Source organism: Tetrao urogallus (genome assembly GCF_951394365.1).
Source record: "Tetrao urogallus genome assembly, chromosome: 12".
NCBI lineage: Eukaryota > Metazoa > Chordata > Aves > Galliformes > Phasianidae > Tetrao > Tetrao urogallus.
The window spans coordinates 1,506,063-1,521,898 of NC_136825.1; the positions used below are offsets into that span (position 1 = coordinate 1,506,063).

The following is a 15,836-nucleotide window of genomic DNA, read 5'->3' on the forward strand; positions in this document are numbered from 1 at the left end:
TTTTTTTAATTCAAATGGTTTATTTATACAGATATCTAATAAAATAAAGCTGAGGCCACCCCAGCTTCCCCAGCGGTGGGGCAGGAGCAGGGATGTGATGCCTGTGGGTATCAGCACCCCCTGCATGGGCACTTGGAGGGGGGTCTCCCCTGACCCCCTGCTGGTACTGGATCATTTGAATCTGGTGTAAAAGCAGCTGCCTGCATGCCAGGTATCACCACAGGTGGCCCAGTGACTCCAGATTCCCTCACCCTAATAGGACCCTCCTGCCCCACAGTGACAGGGCCCCGTGCCCCACAGCTGTGCTCTGCACTGTCAGCTCCCGCCAGGTTCCTCTTCCTCATCCTCCAGCAGGAATTCCTGGATTTGCTGCTTCATCAGAGCCCTGTGAAGGACAGACCAGGGGGCCCTGCTGGCTGCACTGCCCTCAGCCCGCAGGGAAGGGACCTCCCCAGCTTGTCCCCTACCTGCAGTTCCTGCGCCGAGCTTCGGTGCGCACGTAGGGTGGCAGCGTGGCTGGGGGGCCCTGCAAGAGAGGGGACAGTGGGGACACTGAGCCCTGCCCCCAATTCCTGGAGAGCCACCTCAAATCCTTACCATTTCCTTGAACGTCAGGCGGCAGCCGTAGCACAGCAGTGGGATGAAGGCAGCTCTGCTCTCAGCCCTGCAGGGAGAAGGGACGGAGCAGTGACAATGTCTCTGCTGCTGCCTCTGGTGTCTCCATGCCCCCCATGCTGGAGAGCATCCTACTGCTCACCCGTTCCCTGTCTCCTCCTTCACCAGCGTGGGCTCTAAGGCCAGCTCCTCCTCTGCAAGAACCAAGGGACAGTCACACACTTGGCACACGCTGTCACCTCAGTGAATCCCCCCCCTAGTGCCACTCACCCCCAGCGATGTCCAGGGCGCAGAGGCAGAGCAGGCAGCGCTGCACTTCGCTGTTTGCTTCTGCTGGAGCCACGCTCAGCTTCTCACCTGTCCTGCGGATGTAGAGGGGATGAGCAGAGACACCTCACTGCCTGCCCCCAACCACCCTGCCCTCAGGTGCTGTACCGGTACACGGTGCTGATGGTGGAGGGGAAATCCACCTGCAACCCCAGCAGGAAGTTCTCCATCAGGCGGTGGATGCTGGTCTTCTCTCGGCGCTGCAGGGGAAATAGAGAGGGGCAGGATGGAGGGAGGCCCACAGCTCAGTCTGGCTGGAAGTGGGGAAACAGGGGGCACCCCTACCTTGGCGTGGAGGGGTGGTGTGATGATGGTGGGGACGCCAAAGAAGTGGTTGTAGAATGCAATCTCCTTGGCCGTGTAGTCCCGCATGGGACGCACCACTGTCACGTCACCGTGTCGGCTGTCCACAAAGCCCTGCAGATGAGCAGGAGTCTGCTGAGATACTGCCACCAAGCTGGGGATAATCCTAGGAACAGAGCAGTGCTTGGGTCCTGTCCCCCTCCCAGGCAGGGATGGCACTCACTGTGTCCACAGCGAGGAAGGCGCCGCGTCCCAGTGCCAGATTGGTGAGCAGCTTGATGGCCACACGGGTGCAGCTCTCGCCTGTCATCACCTTGGTGTAACCCTGCGTGCGGGCAGTGTGCAGGAGGAGGTGGCTCCTGGGGACACAGTGACACTGGCTCAGACCCACAGGGCCATGCCATGTGCTCGCTGGGCAGGAGGAGTCCCTCACCTCAGCATCTGCAGCAGCTCCTCCTTTGCCGTCAGCGTCTCTGCTGCATCAAAGAGCCGCAGCAGCTCCTCAGTGCGGGCAGCTGCAGGCAGGCAGGCGTGGGAGTCCCCTGTGGGACCATCCTGAGTGCTGAACCCCGTGGGAGAGGTGCCACCATCCCCACCGGCCTCCTCCTGCCGCTGCTGCTGGATGAAACCCTCTACAGCCGCCTTGTAAGAAGGGCTTGGCTCACTGTCCCCACCAGGGCCCCGCTGCAGGATTGAGCCAGGCAGCTCCAAGGCCTGTGGACAGATAGGGAGCTGCGTGCAGGCAGACACATCTCCCCACATCGTGCTCCCCAGCCCCATCCTGTCCTCACCTGCTCCAGGGAGGCCAGGTAGTAGGGGAAGCCGGTTTCCTGCAGCAAGGCCTCCATGCGGGTCAGAGTTTGCTCCCGTTGCACCAGGCTCTGCCCGCACACCGCTCCCTCTGTGGGCACAGTGGCAGCAGCTGGAGCAGGGGAGCAGACCCCGGGGTATCACAGCCCCACAGCAGGAATGGGAAGGAGGGATGGGGACAGGTCACAGGGAGATGCACGAGCAGCAGGGATGGGACGTGCCTTACCGTCGATGTAGATGAGGCCAGGCACGAAGCGCAGCCGCTTGGCCGTCTCACGGCTCAGTCCCTGGCACAGCAATGGGGTAAGCAGGCTAAGCCGTGCCCCACGTCCCCCAACCCCCCTATACTCACCTCCTGCACCTGTCGCAGCATGGCACTGGAGGCCATCCCGCCTGACAGTGCCAGCAGAACCTGCAGGGACAGCAAGGACAGTCAGCAGCCTCAGTGCAGTGCTCCCAGCACCACGTCCCCCCCACCCCACGTGTCCCCAGTACCTTTTCTCCTGGGAAGATGACACGGTTCTTGCCCAGCATGGCACGGAACTTGTGCACAAAGTACTCACGGAAACAGGAGCTGCAGACAGACAGGCAGCCCTGAGCACCCCTGTCTCCAAGCACTGCTGTGCCCGGGCTTTTGGTGTCCCTAAGCCCCACGTCTACAAGCTCTTATCTCTAAGTGTTGATGCTCCCAAGCTGTGACATCCCCATTCTTGGACATTACAAAACCCAATGTCCCCAGACCTGACATCTCTAAGCCCTACACCCCTAAGTTCTCTATATCCCAGAGCCCCACGTCTCCGTGTCCTGATGACCAATGTCTCCAATCTGTGCTGTCCCCGTGCCCTCCATCCCAGAGCCCTGATGTTTCTCAACCCCATGACGCCAAACCACATCCCCAAGCTGCGGCATCCCCAGGCCCTGAATCACAATCTCCACGCCTTAATGTCCCCAGGATGTGATGTCCCTATTCCTGGATGTCACCAAACCCAATATCCTCAGACATCTCAGAGCCTCGCGTCCCCAAGCCTGATGCCCCCATAACCCAGAGCCCCCATCTCCCCAGAACCCAAAGTCCCCAAGCGTTGACGTCCCCAAGCCCTGACGTCTCCCAACCCCACACCCCTGAACCACACATCCCCACGCCCCGCCGTCCCCACACCCCAGCATCCCGGTCCCCTCACCGACAAAACGCATCCCCGATTCGGATGACGACGGCGGCGGGGCCATCCCCGCACTTCACGCACGGCCGCGGGTGGCTGCGGGGAACGAAGCCGTCACCGATCCCCTCCCGAAGCGGGGCACGGCCCCGGGGACGGATCTCTCACGACGTCCCGCTCCCACCTGCACACGGGGGCAGCGCGGCGCCTCACCGGCGCTTCCCCGCACCCTCCGCACCGCCCCGACGCTTCACACATGGCACCTCCGCTCCGCTCCCCCTCCCTCCGCCGCCGGCGCGCGGTGATGACGTCACGACGCACGGCGACGTCACGACGCACGGCGACGTCACGCCATCCCTACGCCCGCCGCCGCCATGTTCCGCAGCCTGCTGGTAGCGGCGGCGCAGCGCCCCCAGGCCTCGGGCCCCGGCCCCCCCCGCCCGCCGCCCCCCGGCGGCCCCGCGGCCGAGGCGCTGGAGGCGCAGTTCAGCTGCCCCATCTGCCTGGAGGTCTTCCACCGCGCCGTCGGCATCGCGGGCTGCGGCCACACGTGAGCGGGGGCGGCGGCGGTAGGGGGGGCTGAGGGGGTCGGTGTGGGCGGTGGGCCTGGGGCGGGTGGCGGTGCTTGAGGAGGGCCGGGCTCCAGCCGGGCCCCCAGAACCGGGACCCACATCCCGCTGCCCGGCCAGAACCGGGCTGTCAGTCCATCCTGCAACACGCCCCATGCCCTGCCTGCCGTCCCACAGCCTTGGTGGCACCGGGACCGCCGTGCCGTGCCATCCCGTGCCGTGCCATCCCGTGCCGTGCCATCCCGTGCCGTGCCATCCCGTGCCGTGCCATCCCGTGCCGTGCCATCCCGTGCCGTGCCATCCCGTGCCTTACCTGGAACAGGGGCCTGCAACCCAGGACCCTCATCCCACAGCACACCCAGTACCAGCCCCCGTCCCATCTCCTGCCTCACACGATGCAGTCACAGAATGGTTGGGTTGGATGGGACCTCAAAGATTATCTGTTTCCAAGCTCCTGCCGTGGCTGGGGTTGCCAACAGCTAAATCAGGAACCAGGTGAGGCTGCACTGGGTCCCATCCAAGCTGAATGCCTGCAGGGATAGGGCAACCACAGCATCTCCACACCAAGGCCCCATCCTGCACTCTGGCTGGTTCTGGTGCCCCCATCCCATCCTGTGCCCACACCGAGTCCTGCTGTTCCTCCCCAAAGCTGACTCCTCTCCCTGGCTTTTCCAATTGGGGTTTCAGGTTGGAAATCCCCACTGACACCCCTGGGAGTGCACTGGGTCCCCTTGGCAGCACAGTGTGTCAGTGCCACCTCTGAGCAGCTTTTGGGGACATTTTCTCCCTTGGCTGTGGCAGCTCTCGGTGTGCTTGAGGCTGAGGGTGCTGCAGGGGGTTGGAAGGGAACTGGAGCAGAGGACCCCCATATGGTGTTTTCCCCTCTCATCTGCAGTGCATGTGGCTCCTCCTCAGCACTGGCCCTTCTAAGTGTGCCAAGCTGCCACCTGGGAACCCCCGGCAGTGACATCCCTGCAGGCTTTGCTGCTGTCATGTGGAGAGGCAGTGTGTGAGATAGGGGCTGTGCCAGCTGCCAGCACAGCTGCGGAGTGACATGAGCTGGGTAGCAGATGGGGATGCTGTGGCACTTTAGGTGACCACGTCTGAGTGCCAGGGGGTTGCAGGAAGAGGACAGGAGGTGGCACGGTGCTCAGCCCTCCCTTCCATGTGGCTGCGTGGGCTTCCTTTGTGCTGCCAACGTAAAGACCTTGGGAGGAGGTGAGCTGGGCTCTAATGCTTGAGCTTGCATGCTTGCTTTGTTCCTTGCAGCTTGAGCGCTCAGCGCCCGTTATTGTTTGGCTCTGCTCAAATCTGGGCCGGCTGCTCACTGCTCCCAGCAGTGAGACTCCAAGCAGCAGGCACACGTGCGTGGAGCCCTATGGCACGTGCAAGGAGTGATGTTTGAAGGGCAAGCAGCTCCTCTGGGGATTGAGCTGTGCCTCACTCCCCCTCACCATTTCCCACGCTGCCCCGTGAGGATGCTGCTTGCTAGGTTTTGGGGCTGCCTGAGGTGCCCAGCAGCCCTGTGTCCTGCCCTGGGGCTGAGGTTTCACTCCTGCTGCTCTCTTTGCCCCCAGGTTCTGTGGTGAGTGCCTGCAGCCCTGCCTCCAGGTGCCATCCCCGCTCTGCCCGCTCTGCCGCATGCCCTTCGACCCCAAGAAGGTAGAGAAGGCTTCCAGTGTGGAGAAACAGCTCTCATCCTACAAGGCTCCCTGCAGAGGCTGCAGCAAGAAGGTAAAGCGTGGCCCAGCCCAGCAGTTGGGCGTGGGGTGCTTCTGGACCGGCTGCAAGGCTGTGATTCGTGGTGCACCTCCACAGGCTATGCTGGTTGCTTTCTGCCTTCCCCTGGCAGTGGGGATTTCCCTGTAGCTGCCTGTGTGTCACCCTGAAACAAACCGCTGTCATGGTGGCAGAGCAGTTCAGGGCTACGCATGTCAACAGTTCCTCTTTTGCAAAGGAAATTGGAGCTAGTGCTGCAATAGTGCAGCCAGCCTGACTTTTTGCGTGTAACCTCGGTTTGCTCTGCTGTTGATTGGCCAAAGCGTGGTGAAAACAGCTTTCCTCTACCACACCGGTGGCTCTGGTGCTTTGTCTGACAGGTGAATGTGTTCCTGCAGCCTCTGGGAATGTTTCTCCTCTCCTTCTCCAGGTGACCCTAGCAAAAATGCGGTCTCACGTCTCGTCTTGTGCAAAGGTGCAGGAGCAGATGGCCAACTGCCCCAAGTTTGTCCCAGTTGTCCCCACATCCCAGCCTATCCCCAGGTACTGTCATGCATCACGTAGAAAAATGCAGATTGCACAGGTGCTCTCATCCATCTTCACTAGAAGCTCTAAAATCCAAACACGGGTTTTGTTTGCTCGTTCTCCCGGGCCGTTCACAACCACAAACATCAGCATGCTTATCCTGGTGGCATCTGCAGCCCTGGCACTGCACTGTGTTTCAGCCAGCGAGAAGGGACTGAGCAGATCAGGGTGGCTGAGCTCATGGCTGGGCTGGGAACAGGCTGGTTTGGCTTTACCGTGGGCAGGTGGGACACAGCAGAACAGGCAGCAGCAGAGTTGGCTGGGTGCGTTTGGAAGAAGTTGATGCAGGCACTTGGCAGGGCTCTGAGCTTGTTCTCATTCTCTTTAGCAATATTCCCAATCGCTCAACGTTTGTGTGCCCATATTGTGGGGCCCGGAATCTGGACCAGCAGGAACTGGTAAAGCACTGCATGGAGAATCACCGCAATGACCCCAACAAAGTGGTGAGCAAGGCTGGTTCTGGGTGGGTAATGCTGGGAATATGGCTAGATTCACGGCAGCCCCTGCTGGCTTTGGCTCTCTGGAGCGAGCTGCCTCTGTCTCACTGTGCTCATGACCGAGCTGGTGCTGGATTTGCTCTCTCTCTCTCTCTCTCTCTCGCTGTTGATTTGACTGAGGTGTGGGGAACTCGCAGCTCTGGCATCATCTGAAAGGTGCTCATGTACACATTTAACTAGTCAGCAAGCTAAAAGCAGTCTGGGCTACGTGCCAGCAGCTTTGTGCGCAGAGAGATCTGCTGAGAGGGCAGAGGCACTTGGCATACCCACTGCAGTGGATACCCAACCCCAGACAGAGGGACACTGCTCACTTCTCTCTTGTGCCATGGCTGCAGCAGCTCCCTGATGCCCCCCAGGAGAGCTGGAGGCGGCTCAGTGCCCACATCTCACAGCTGTCCTGTCCCTGCCTGCTGCAGGTGTGCCCTGTCTGCTCAGCCATGCCCTGGGGGGACCCCAGCTACAAGAGTGCAAACTTCCTGCAGCACCTCCTGCACCGGCACAAATTCTCCTACGACACCTTTGTGGTGAGTATGGCTGTGAGCCAGAACAGAATCATCTTCCCTGTGTCTCACACAGAGTGTCTGGGTGACAAATCCAGCCCTTCTTGCCTGGCCAGGATTTGCCTGTCCTGGTTTGCAGCACATTGAGGGGTGCAAGGGGAAAGTTTCTCCTTTGGGCTTTGTGGGATGCATGCAGCACACATAGCCCCACTTGGGAGAGCTTCTGGGTGTTCACACTGGTCCTTGTTAGACACACACTAAAGCAAAAGTCACCCCAAGTGCAGCAGGGAGAAATGTTATCCCTCCCCATGAAGATGGTTTGTTTATTTCCATGTGCTCCATTAAACTCTTCCCCTGAGGGACTGTAATACAAAAGCCCTTTTCTTCAAGGCTTCACGTGGGGAAACACGAGGAGAGGGCGAGGAGCAGCCCAGCCTGCAGCCTGGAAGGTCTGGCTACAGCACAGGGGGACGTTCTTTGGGGGGCTGCAGACCATCTGAGCGGGGCGTAGCAGTGTGACTGTGCAGCTGTGGTCACAGGGACTAGCAGATGGTTTTATTAGCATCCTCACTTTGTTGCCTGGACCTCCCTGCAACTATTTGCAGAGAAACATCCCCAGCCCAGGAAGGGGTTACTGACTGGAGTGCTGGAGAAGCGTGTAGCATTGCGAGAAAGCTTTCCCTGGAGCCCATGTGGGAAACCATGGGCCAGTTTCATCCCTGCCTGCTGCCAGCTCTGAAAGCAGGGGCGATGTCAGGAGTCTCAACCCAGGCAGGAGAGGCACTGCGACGCAAAGGCAGGGCGGCACAGCCTCACACCACTGCCTTGCTGACCATCCATCCTCTGTTTGTAGGACTATAACATCGACGAGGAGGCAGCGCTGCAGGCTGCTCTGGCTCTGTCACTCTCTGAGAACTGAGGGCTGCCGTGGAGCTTTGCTTCGGATCCCACCTCACACCCCTTTTTGCACACTCGACCTTCCTGCTGGGGAAGGCATGGAACTCGTTGCCCCCTGAGAATCACGGCCTCTCTTCCCTCACCTCTCTGGGCAGATCCCACCACCACGAAGAAGGGGCAGATGCCTCAGCATCACTCTGGACTGGTGAGTGAGCAGAGCCGTCCGCTGCTGGGAGGAGAGAGGAACAGGGGACCGTTCCTCAGTTAGGCATTTCATATCCGTACACGGAGTGTATACCTGTATCCAGATCTATTTATTATTAGATGCTTTTTGGCACCATTGGTCTTCATGCTCTTTGTTGCAATTTGATAGGTACGTACAACTACGTTGCGTTTTATGCAGAAATGCCCTCGTTTCAAACTGCAACCATCCTTCGTCCTTTTGAGGTTTTGTTTTTATTTTTGGAAAAGGAAGAAAGCAGCACAGAGTGTTTTTGTTCCTTTTGAAACCCCACCAGGTTATTTCTGGAGACGTCGCTCTGTGTCCGTCCCCCCCTCCCCCCCACGCTGCAGTTGGGAGCTGCCTCCTCTCCCTGCTGCCACACAGCCCAGCCCAAAAGCAGCGGGGCTGAATCCCAGAGCGAGACTGCAGGCCTGCTGTGCCCACCTTGGAGCTGTGGACTGTCCCAGTGCGACTCCCACCTCCCTCCTTTTGTACCAGCTCTTGTAATACTGCGTTCTGTTTTTCTACATGAAGCGGCGTGATGCCTTTTCCACGTTTTATAGAGCAGGAACAGAAGCTGTTACTCTTCACACCGCAATATCCGTCACTGGGGACGAGAGTATTTTTATGGGACATTATTAAGAAAGTATATTTTTTAACAAAGCAACAAAAAGAAACCAACCAAACGAACGTGCTGTGGATTTGAAATGGGGGTGGGAGGGAAGAGCTGGACCCTGGGCCTGCGGCTGGGACTCTGCTGAGCCACGTGAGCAGCTGGGCTTCCTCCTCTCTTCTCTCCAACCTGTTCTGTCCCCTTCTGCTGTCAGCTTTTCTCTGCAGGCAGCGATGAGGCCGTGTCAGCGCAGTGCTGTGTTGGTCAGAGCACGGCCAGCCCCACAGCTCTGCTTCAAAAAGGACTTTAGGGAGGACAAGCAGCCCCTTTGTGGCGTGGCTGTGGTCCCTGGGCTGTTGGCTGCGTCGCTGGGCTCCTTGGGTTCCTGCTGGGTGCAGCTTCTCTGAGCTGTGAGTGGCCTTCCTTCCTCTCTGCCCACAGTTCGCTCTCTCAGATGCTTGTAATTAAACAGCAAGCAGTGTTTGAGTGCTGGGCTGGGAGCAAAGGGTGCAGCCCACCAGGCTGGGCTTGCAAAAAGCTCTGCTGGAAATTGCCCAAGTTTGGATTTTCCTCCAAACCCACGGCGCTGCTGTAACCCTTTGGCATGGCAGGGGAGGATTTCCCTAGGAGGCTTTGTGCTCCTGCAGTGGCACTGTTAATCCTTGCAGGCAGAGCTGGCTGCGTGGCACTGCTGGCTGTAACCCGGAGGGGCAGCTTGCATGTGGGTGCGTGGTGAGGAAGCAAGAAGGTTTGGTGCTGCCAGCTGGTGCTCAGTGCAGAGCAGCTGGGTTGTGTGGGGATGTCTGCCCTTGGTGGCTGTGCAGAATGCCAGCCCTAATGCAGAGCATCTGGTCTCCTGAACCAGGAGACTTCAGGATGCTTCTCTCAGGTGGGCAGTTGCTGCTCTGAGTGAAGCTCCATAGCTCCTTGTACTGGACAGGCAGAAATCAGCTGCAGGACACGTGCTGTGCTCCCATGCCACGCAGTGTTGGGGCAGAAGGTGCAGCTCTTTGTCCCCTTCCCTTTTGCCTTGCAGCCCTGCCCAGGCCAGCAGGTCTCTGTGCCCCACCGTCCCCTTCCTCCCTGCCCTGTGCTGTCTTCTCTGCTCAGCTGAGTGTGAGTGGAAGGGAGATCTGCCTGGCACAGCCATGGCCCTGTGCAGCGTAATTCCCTTCCCATGTAATGAGTTGCCAGCAGCTGGAGGAGAAGAGCTGTGTGTTGGTGCCCTGCCACCCTCTGGGCTCACACCAGCAAGGGGGCTGGCCCAGGTTTACCAAGTGGAGGCAGCGAGTTGACACCTGCTTCCCAACAGGGCTTTGGAGGTGGCTTTGGGAAGAGTGCTCCAGAGGGCAGCAGCCCCACTGTGTGCTGGAGGAGGTCCCAAGGAGTCTCTCCGAGTTGGGCCCCAAGCTTTGCCCCCACAGTCCCATCCGGGGCTGGCCCAAAGCTGTGCCAAAGGACAGCGTGCTGCTGGGATGTGCCACTGCTCTGCTCTGGGGCTGTACCTATGCCCGTGGAGCTGGGCTGCTGCCTGCATCCCCACACTCAGAGAAGCATCCTTTTGTGGGTTGCCTGAGTCCTGGCTCCTTCCAGCTGTGCTCTAGCAATACTGTCTTTTTACTTCAAGTAGTACCAAGTGTTCTGGGGGCCGGGGTCTCCCTGTGCTTCTGGCAGCCCCCTGGCAGGGGGTAAGGGCTGGGGCTGCTCTGCTTCCTCTGTGCTGCCAGGGTTAGTGGGAAGCAGCGGTGTCTTCCCTACTCAGCACTGTCCCCTTGCCACGTGTCCAGCCCAGGGGCTTTACCTGCTCCCACTGGAGCGGGGACATCAGAGAGGAACCTAGTTGGGTTTCCTTGTCCCCTCCTTGTCTGGGACCCCCAGGTTCCTGCTTAGAGGGCTCTGCCTCATGCAGCCCTCCATTGGAGCTCTCGCTGCCTGCCTTGGGCGATCTGGGACAGTGCTTTTAATGCCTCTGTCTCCTTCCTCTTCCTCCTCCTCCTCCTCTTCCTCCTTTTTGCCCCAGCAGTGTTGGAGCAGGGGCAGCAGTGGCTGCTTTTGTAAAGCACTTTAAGGCAGCGCGGGCAGCTCCTGCCTCTTGCACCCCTTGGTGTGGGGTTGGGAATCCTGCTGTGCTGCCAGCCGTGCTCGTCCGTGTTACCCTGACTTTTTGCATAACGAGTAGAACTTTTAACGAGACATACCGTTTTTTGAAAAAGAAGAAAAGAATAATAATAATAATAATAATTATAAAAATACGACGACGTATTTGTAGCAAACCATTTTTTCTCAATAAAGGCAGTTTCATCCATGGGCGGCCTCGACTGCAGTCTGTGCCCCCCAGGGTGTCCAAGTGGGGAGCAGGAGGGGACATGCACTGGGGCCAAAATCCTTCCCTGTCCCCTGAGTCATCAACTCCTGCCATTCATGGAGGGATTTGGCCGTGCTGTGACATCACCAGACCCCACGGGAGCCCCGTGGCCACCTGTGCCCAGTCCTGGCTGCGTGTCCTGGCACACGCTGAGCGTGCTGTCCCAAAAGCACTGCTGGGTGTGAGCCAGGGCAGTGTGATGGGTGTTCCTGCTCCGGGTGTCCTGGCTCCGTGCCTCTATGGGGTTCCCTGGGGACGCAGTGCTGGCTCTGCTCAGCCTCTTTTTGCAGTTCAGACACCCTGAGGCTGAGTGTCCTCCCTCAGTTTCTGCGCCATAAAGGGTTTTGGAGCTTCAGGCTCTTAAAGGTGGAGCTGAGCCCCACAGCTGTCAGCAGGGAGATGTCCCTTATTGATGCAGTGCATCCTCATCCCCATCCCACATCCCCTGCCCTGCTCACCGCTGTGTCCCCGTGGATGGAGCCAAGCTGCCCTCATGCCCCCAAGCCAGGCTTTTTGGGCTGAGGGGGGTCTGTGCTACTCCTGGCCGCTTTTGGGTGGGAAGCCCTATAAAGAAGAGCAGGGATATTGGGTTTTACTGAGCTCAGCTTTAACCCAAGCACAGTGTCATGGCTCCCCTGGCTGTGCCCTGCTGGCCGTGGGGTCCCTGGGGCTGGAGCTGGCTGTCCCTCGGGTCTTAGCCCTGCTTGCTGAGGAGACTTCTAGCCTGGGTGCTCCTGTAGGATTTGTACCCCATGGATCCCACCAATAACCGAGCATCCCCAGCATGGTGGTGGTGCCCCATGGTGTCACCCTGGTGGCTGGGAGCCCTGGGGGCATTTTGGGGGATGTCAGCAGAGGGATGCCACACGCTCCTCCCCGTGTGCTGTTTGCTGCCCCACTGGGCTAAATCGGGTCCCCACCTGTCCCTGCGACGGGGAAAGGATCCCACACCCCAAAATAGCCGTGTGCCTCCTCTCGCCCATGGAAAATGCTTGTAAAGCTCTGGGGGGGGGGGGCACTCAGAGGCTGGGGTGGCCCCTGCCGCACCTGCCAGCACCCATTGGGGGGGGGTCACCCAAAATACTCCCTATGGGCTGCTCCCTCAGCCTCTGGTGGGGGCTTTTGGGCCCACCCCCAGCAGTGTCACCCACATAGCAGGCGTGTGCCCACCTCCAGGCACAGGGACGAGGGACAAAAACACCCCACGGGAGTGAGGGGATACTGGAGGGGGGAGTGGATCTCGGCTGCCAAAGGGGGAATAGGGGCTTGTCAGGCTGGGGAATGGGTGCTGGGAGCACTGGGGATACTGGGAGCGTTGGCAATGGGGGTGTACAGCGGGGTTATTGTGGGCTCTGGGTGGGCAGTGGGGTGCTGGGGGCACCGGGGTAGGGGCACTGCGAGCACGGACCCCCAGCACAGCCCATCTCCGCGCATGCGCGCTGCCCACAAGGCACCACGTTGGCCCCGCCCCCTTCACGCCTTCTCTCTGCTCCATCAATGGGCGGGATGGGGCGGGACCGCCCCGTGGTCCGATCTCTGCTATTGGTCTTCCGGCCCCGGCCGCTGTGCCTCCAGCCAATGGCGTGGTGGGACTCGCACGCGCGAGCGGCTGGGCGGGGCGTGGCGGCGGCGGTGTGCGGAAGCATGGCGGCGGAACGGGGCACGGCGCGGGTCACCTGCACAGCGCCCGTCAACATCGCCGTCATCAAATACTGTGAGTGCGGGCGGGGGGCGCGGGGTCGTGTCGTGCCGTGCCGTGCCGGGTTTTGCTGTGCTAAGTGCCGAGCCGTGCCAGGCAGTGCCATGCTGTGCTGAGCTGTTGCCATGCCCATCCCAAGCAGTGCCGTGCTGTGCCAAGCCGTGCCGTGCAGTGCCGTGCTGTGTGGTGCCGTTCCAAGCAGTATGGCATGCTGTGCCAGGCTGTGCTGATGGGCAGCAAGCAGTGCCACGCCATGCCAAGTGGTGCCATGCCACGCCATGCAGCGCCGTGCTGTGCACAGTGGCACTGTGCCGTGCCAAGCATTGCTGTACCTCTCCACATCTCTCGCAGGGGGTAAGCGTGACACCGACCTCATCCTGCCCATCAACTCCTCACTCAGCGTGACGCTGCACCAGGACCAGGTTAGTGCAGGGCTGCGTGCCCACCTCCAGCCCTGGGGGATCCGATATCCCCCTCCCCATCCCCGGGGCTGCATGTCCCCGAGCTCAGCGCCATCCCATACAGCTGAGGACCACCACCACAGCCGCCGCGTGCCGTGACTTCACCGAGGACCGCCTGTGGCTGAATGGGGAGGAGGTGGACGCGGGGCAGCCCCGGCTGCAGGCCTGCCTGCGGGAAGGTGAGCTGTGCCGGGATGGGGGCACAGAGCCACATGTCCTGTGCTTCCCTATAACCCCATCCCGGCACAGTGAGGCGCTTGGCCCGCAAGAGACGCGGTGACGATGCTGCAGCCCCACTCAGCCTCTCCTACAAAGTGCACGTCGCCTCCGAGAACAACTTCCCCACTGCTGCCGGGTTGGCATCCTCAGCTGCTGGTTATGCCTGCCTGGGTGGGTATGGGGGACAGCGGGGGGGTGGAGGGCAGGGTGATGGGGACAGCGTGAGCACAGCAGTGTTATCCGTACAGTGTCAGCGCTGGCACGGCTGTACGGTGTGGAGGGTGAGCTGTCGGAGGTGGCACGGCGTGGGTCGGGCAGTGCGTGCCGCAGTATGCTGGGGGGCTTCGTGCAGTGGCACCGCGGGAAGCGGCCGGACGGCAGGGACAGCGTGGCACAGCAGCTGGCACCTGAGACACACTGGCCGGAGCTGAGCGTCCTCGTGCTGGTGGTGAGGGATGGGATTGCCGCTGGGGCTGGGAGCTGGCCCTTGTAGGATGCCCACGTCCTGTGGTCTCGTGCAGGTCAGCGGGGAGAAGAAGGCGGTGGGCAGCACGGCGGGGATGCAGACCAGCGTGGACACCAGCCCCCTGCTGAAGGTGGGTTGGATGTTTGATGATGACCAGCACAGGCTGCCCGGGGAGGTGGGGCAGTCCCATCCCTGGGGGTGTCCCAGGACTGTGGAGACGTGGCACATGGGGACACGGTCAGTGGGCGTAGATCTTAGAAGTCCCCTCCAATGGTTGAGTGCAATGGGGCCGTGGTATTCTGGGGGGGGAGGATGAGGGGGAGCTGTGGGGAAGCAAATCCCATGGGATCTGTGAGATGACCCCCCCTGGTGCTCTCCCCATAGTACCGTGCTGAGGTGGTGGTGCCGGAGCGCATGACCCGCATGGCGCGCTGCATCCAGGATCGGGACTTCGAGGCCTTTGGGCAGCTGACCATGCAGGACAGCAATCAGTTCCACGCCACCTGCCTTGACACCTTCCCTCCCATCTTCTACCTCAACGACATCTCGCAGCGCATCATCGCCCTGGCACACCGCTTCAACGCCCACCATGGGCGCACCAAGGTAGGGCAGCCCCCCCACGGCCCCATCCTGCTGGCACTGTGCACCTCTCACTGTGTCCCCGTCCCCAGGTGGCCTACACCTTCGATGCTGGCCCCAACGCGGTCATCTTCATGCTGGAGGACACCGTGGATGAGTTTGTGGAGGTGGTGAGGCGCAGCTTCCCACCCAACTCCAATGGGGACCAGTAAGGGTGTTGTCATTTGGGACCGGTGGGATGGGAATGGGGTTGGGGTTGGGAAAAGGTGGGGTGGGAATGGGTATGGAGATGGGTGTAGGCACTGGGGGGATGGCGATAGGGAGGGAGATGGGGACTGGAGGGATGGGGATGGAGATGTTGGATAGGGACTGGTGGGATGGGAATGGGGATGGAACCATGGGACGGGGACATGGGGTTGGGGACAGCTAAGTGCCATCCCTGCTGCAGGTTCCTTCGAGGCCGGCCCGTTGGCACGGCGGTGCTGCCAGAGGAGCTGGTGTCAGCCGTGGTGGTGGATCCAGTGCCAGGGGCCATTCGCTATATCCTGCACACCAAGGTCTGGGGGGGGGGACAGGGCTCCGACCCTACTGCTCCCTTCTGTCCCCTAACACGTCTCCTGTCCCCACAGCCTGGCCCTGGCCCACAGCTCCTGGATGACCCCAGCCAGCACCTGCTGGGCCCTGATGGGCTGCCGTGCCGCTCTGCCTGAGAATGGGGGACTCTGTGATGGGGACGCTATGATGGGGACACCACCGGGGACAGCAGGGATGCCCAGCAGGGGCTGCCCTTGGGGGGCACACAGGCAGGGAGCCACTGTCCCAGTGCCTGCTTTGGGGCTGTGATGTGCTGTGCTCAGCTGTACCCATCCTGGCCCAGACGCGTCCCCTCCCATTGCCTGGTTTTTACTCTTTTGTAACCAAATAACAGAGGTTTTCCAGCCGCAGCTCTGCTCTGAGCTTTGTGGGTTCTATGTGCCATGAGGTGCCGGGGGGCTGTCCTGCCTCCCCCTGCTGTCCACTGCCGCTGCTGTCCCCTGCAGCCAGCCTCCTGCCGGAGCTCAGCACACCCTGTGTCCCACCGGGGGTCCACCCGGCTCGCTCTGTGTTCCCCATCAGGGCTGCTCCTGTCCCGTGTCATCCTGTGTCCCCGCACCGCCCCGCGTCCCGCTGTGGCCCGGCGCTGCGCTGCGGGGGGCGTGGCCTGCGCGAAAGGGGGGGGGGCGTGGTTTGTG

At 60.8% G+C, this 15,836-nt stretch overlaps 3 protein-coding genes across 3 annotated transcripts; 2 read left to right on the forward strand and 1 right to left on the reverse strand.

The window, feature by feature from the left end:
* Positions 1-315: 315 nt before the first annotated feature.
* On the reverse strand, positions 316-3,470 carry CTU2 (cytosolic thiouridylase subunit 2; the record flags this gene model as incomplete). The annotated part of the gene is made up of 15 exons (XM_079541355.1): positions 316-385; positions 468-526; positions 598-664; positions 758-809; positions 886-977; positions 1,051-1,142; positions 1,228-1,377; positions 1,469-1,604; positions 1,679-1,959; positions 2,037-2,167; positions 2,282-2,342; positions 2,408-2,467; positions 2,551-2,629; positions 3,237-3,311; positions 3,397-3,470. 15 exons carry the CDS (start codon positions 3,468-3,470, stop codon positions 316-318), a joined length of 1,479 nt encoding a protein of 492 aa, XP_079397481.1.
* A 116-nt stretch (positions 3,471-3,586) lies between these two features.
* Positions 3,587-8,001, forward strand: RNF166 (ring finger protein 166; the record flags this gene model as incomplete). Its single annotated transcript, XM_079541662.1, has 6 exons — positions 3,587-3,762; positions 5,359-5,515; positions 5,931-6,043; positions 6,414-6,528; positions 6,999-7,106; positions 7,936-8,001. 6 exons carry the CDS (start codon positions 3,587-3,589, stop codon positions 7,999-8,001), a joined length of 735 nt encoding a protein of 244 aa, XP_079397788.1.
* A 4,823-nt stretch (positions 8,002-12,824) lies between these two features.
* MVD (mevalonate diphosphate decarboxylase) lies at positions 12,825-15,314 on the forward strand (the record flags this gene model as incomplete). Its single annotated transcript, XM_079541293.1, has 10 exons — positions 12,825-12,894; positions 13,231-13,301; positions 13,405-13,519; positions 13,590-13,730; positions 13,808-14,007; positions 14,081-14,155; positions 14,410-14,628; positions 14,697-14,812; positions 15,053-15,161; positions 15,234-15,314. 10 exons carry the CDS (start codon positions 12,825-12,827, stop codon positions 15,312-15,314), a joined length of 1,197 nt encoding a protein of 398 aa, XP_079397419.1.
* Between the last annotated feature and the right edge of the window lie 522 nt (positions 15,315-15,836).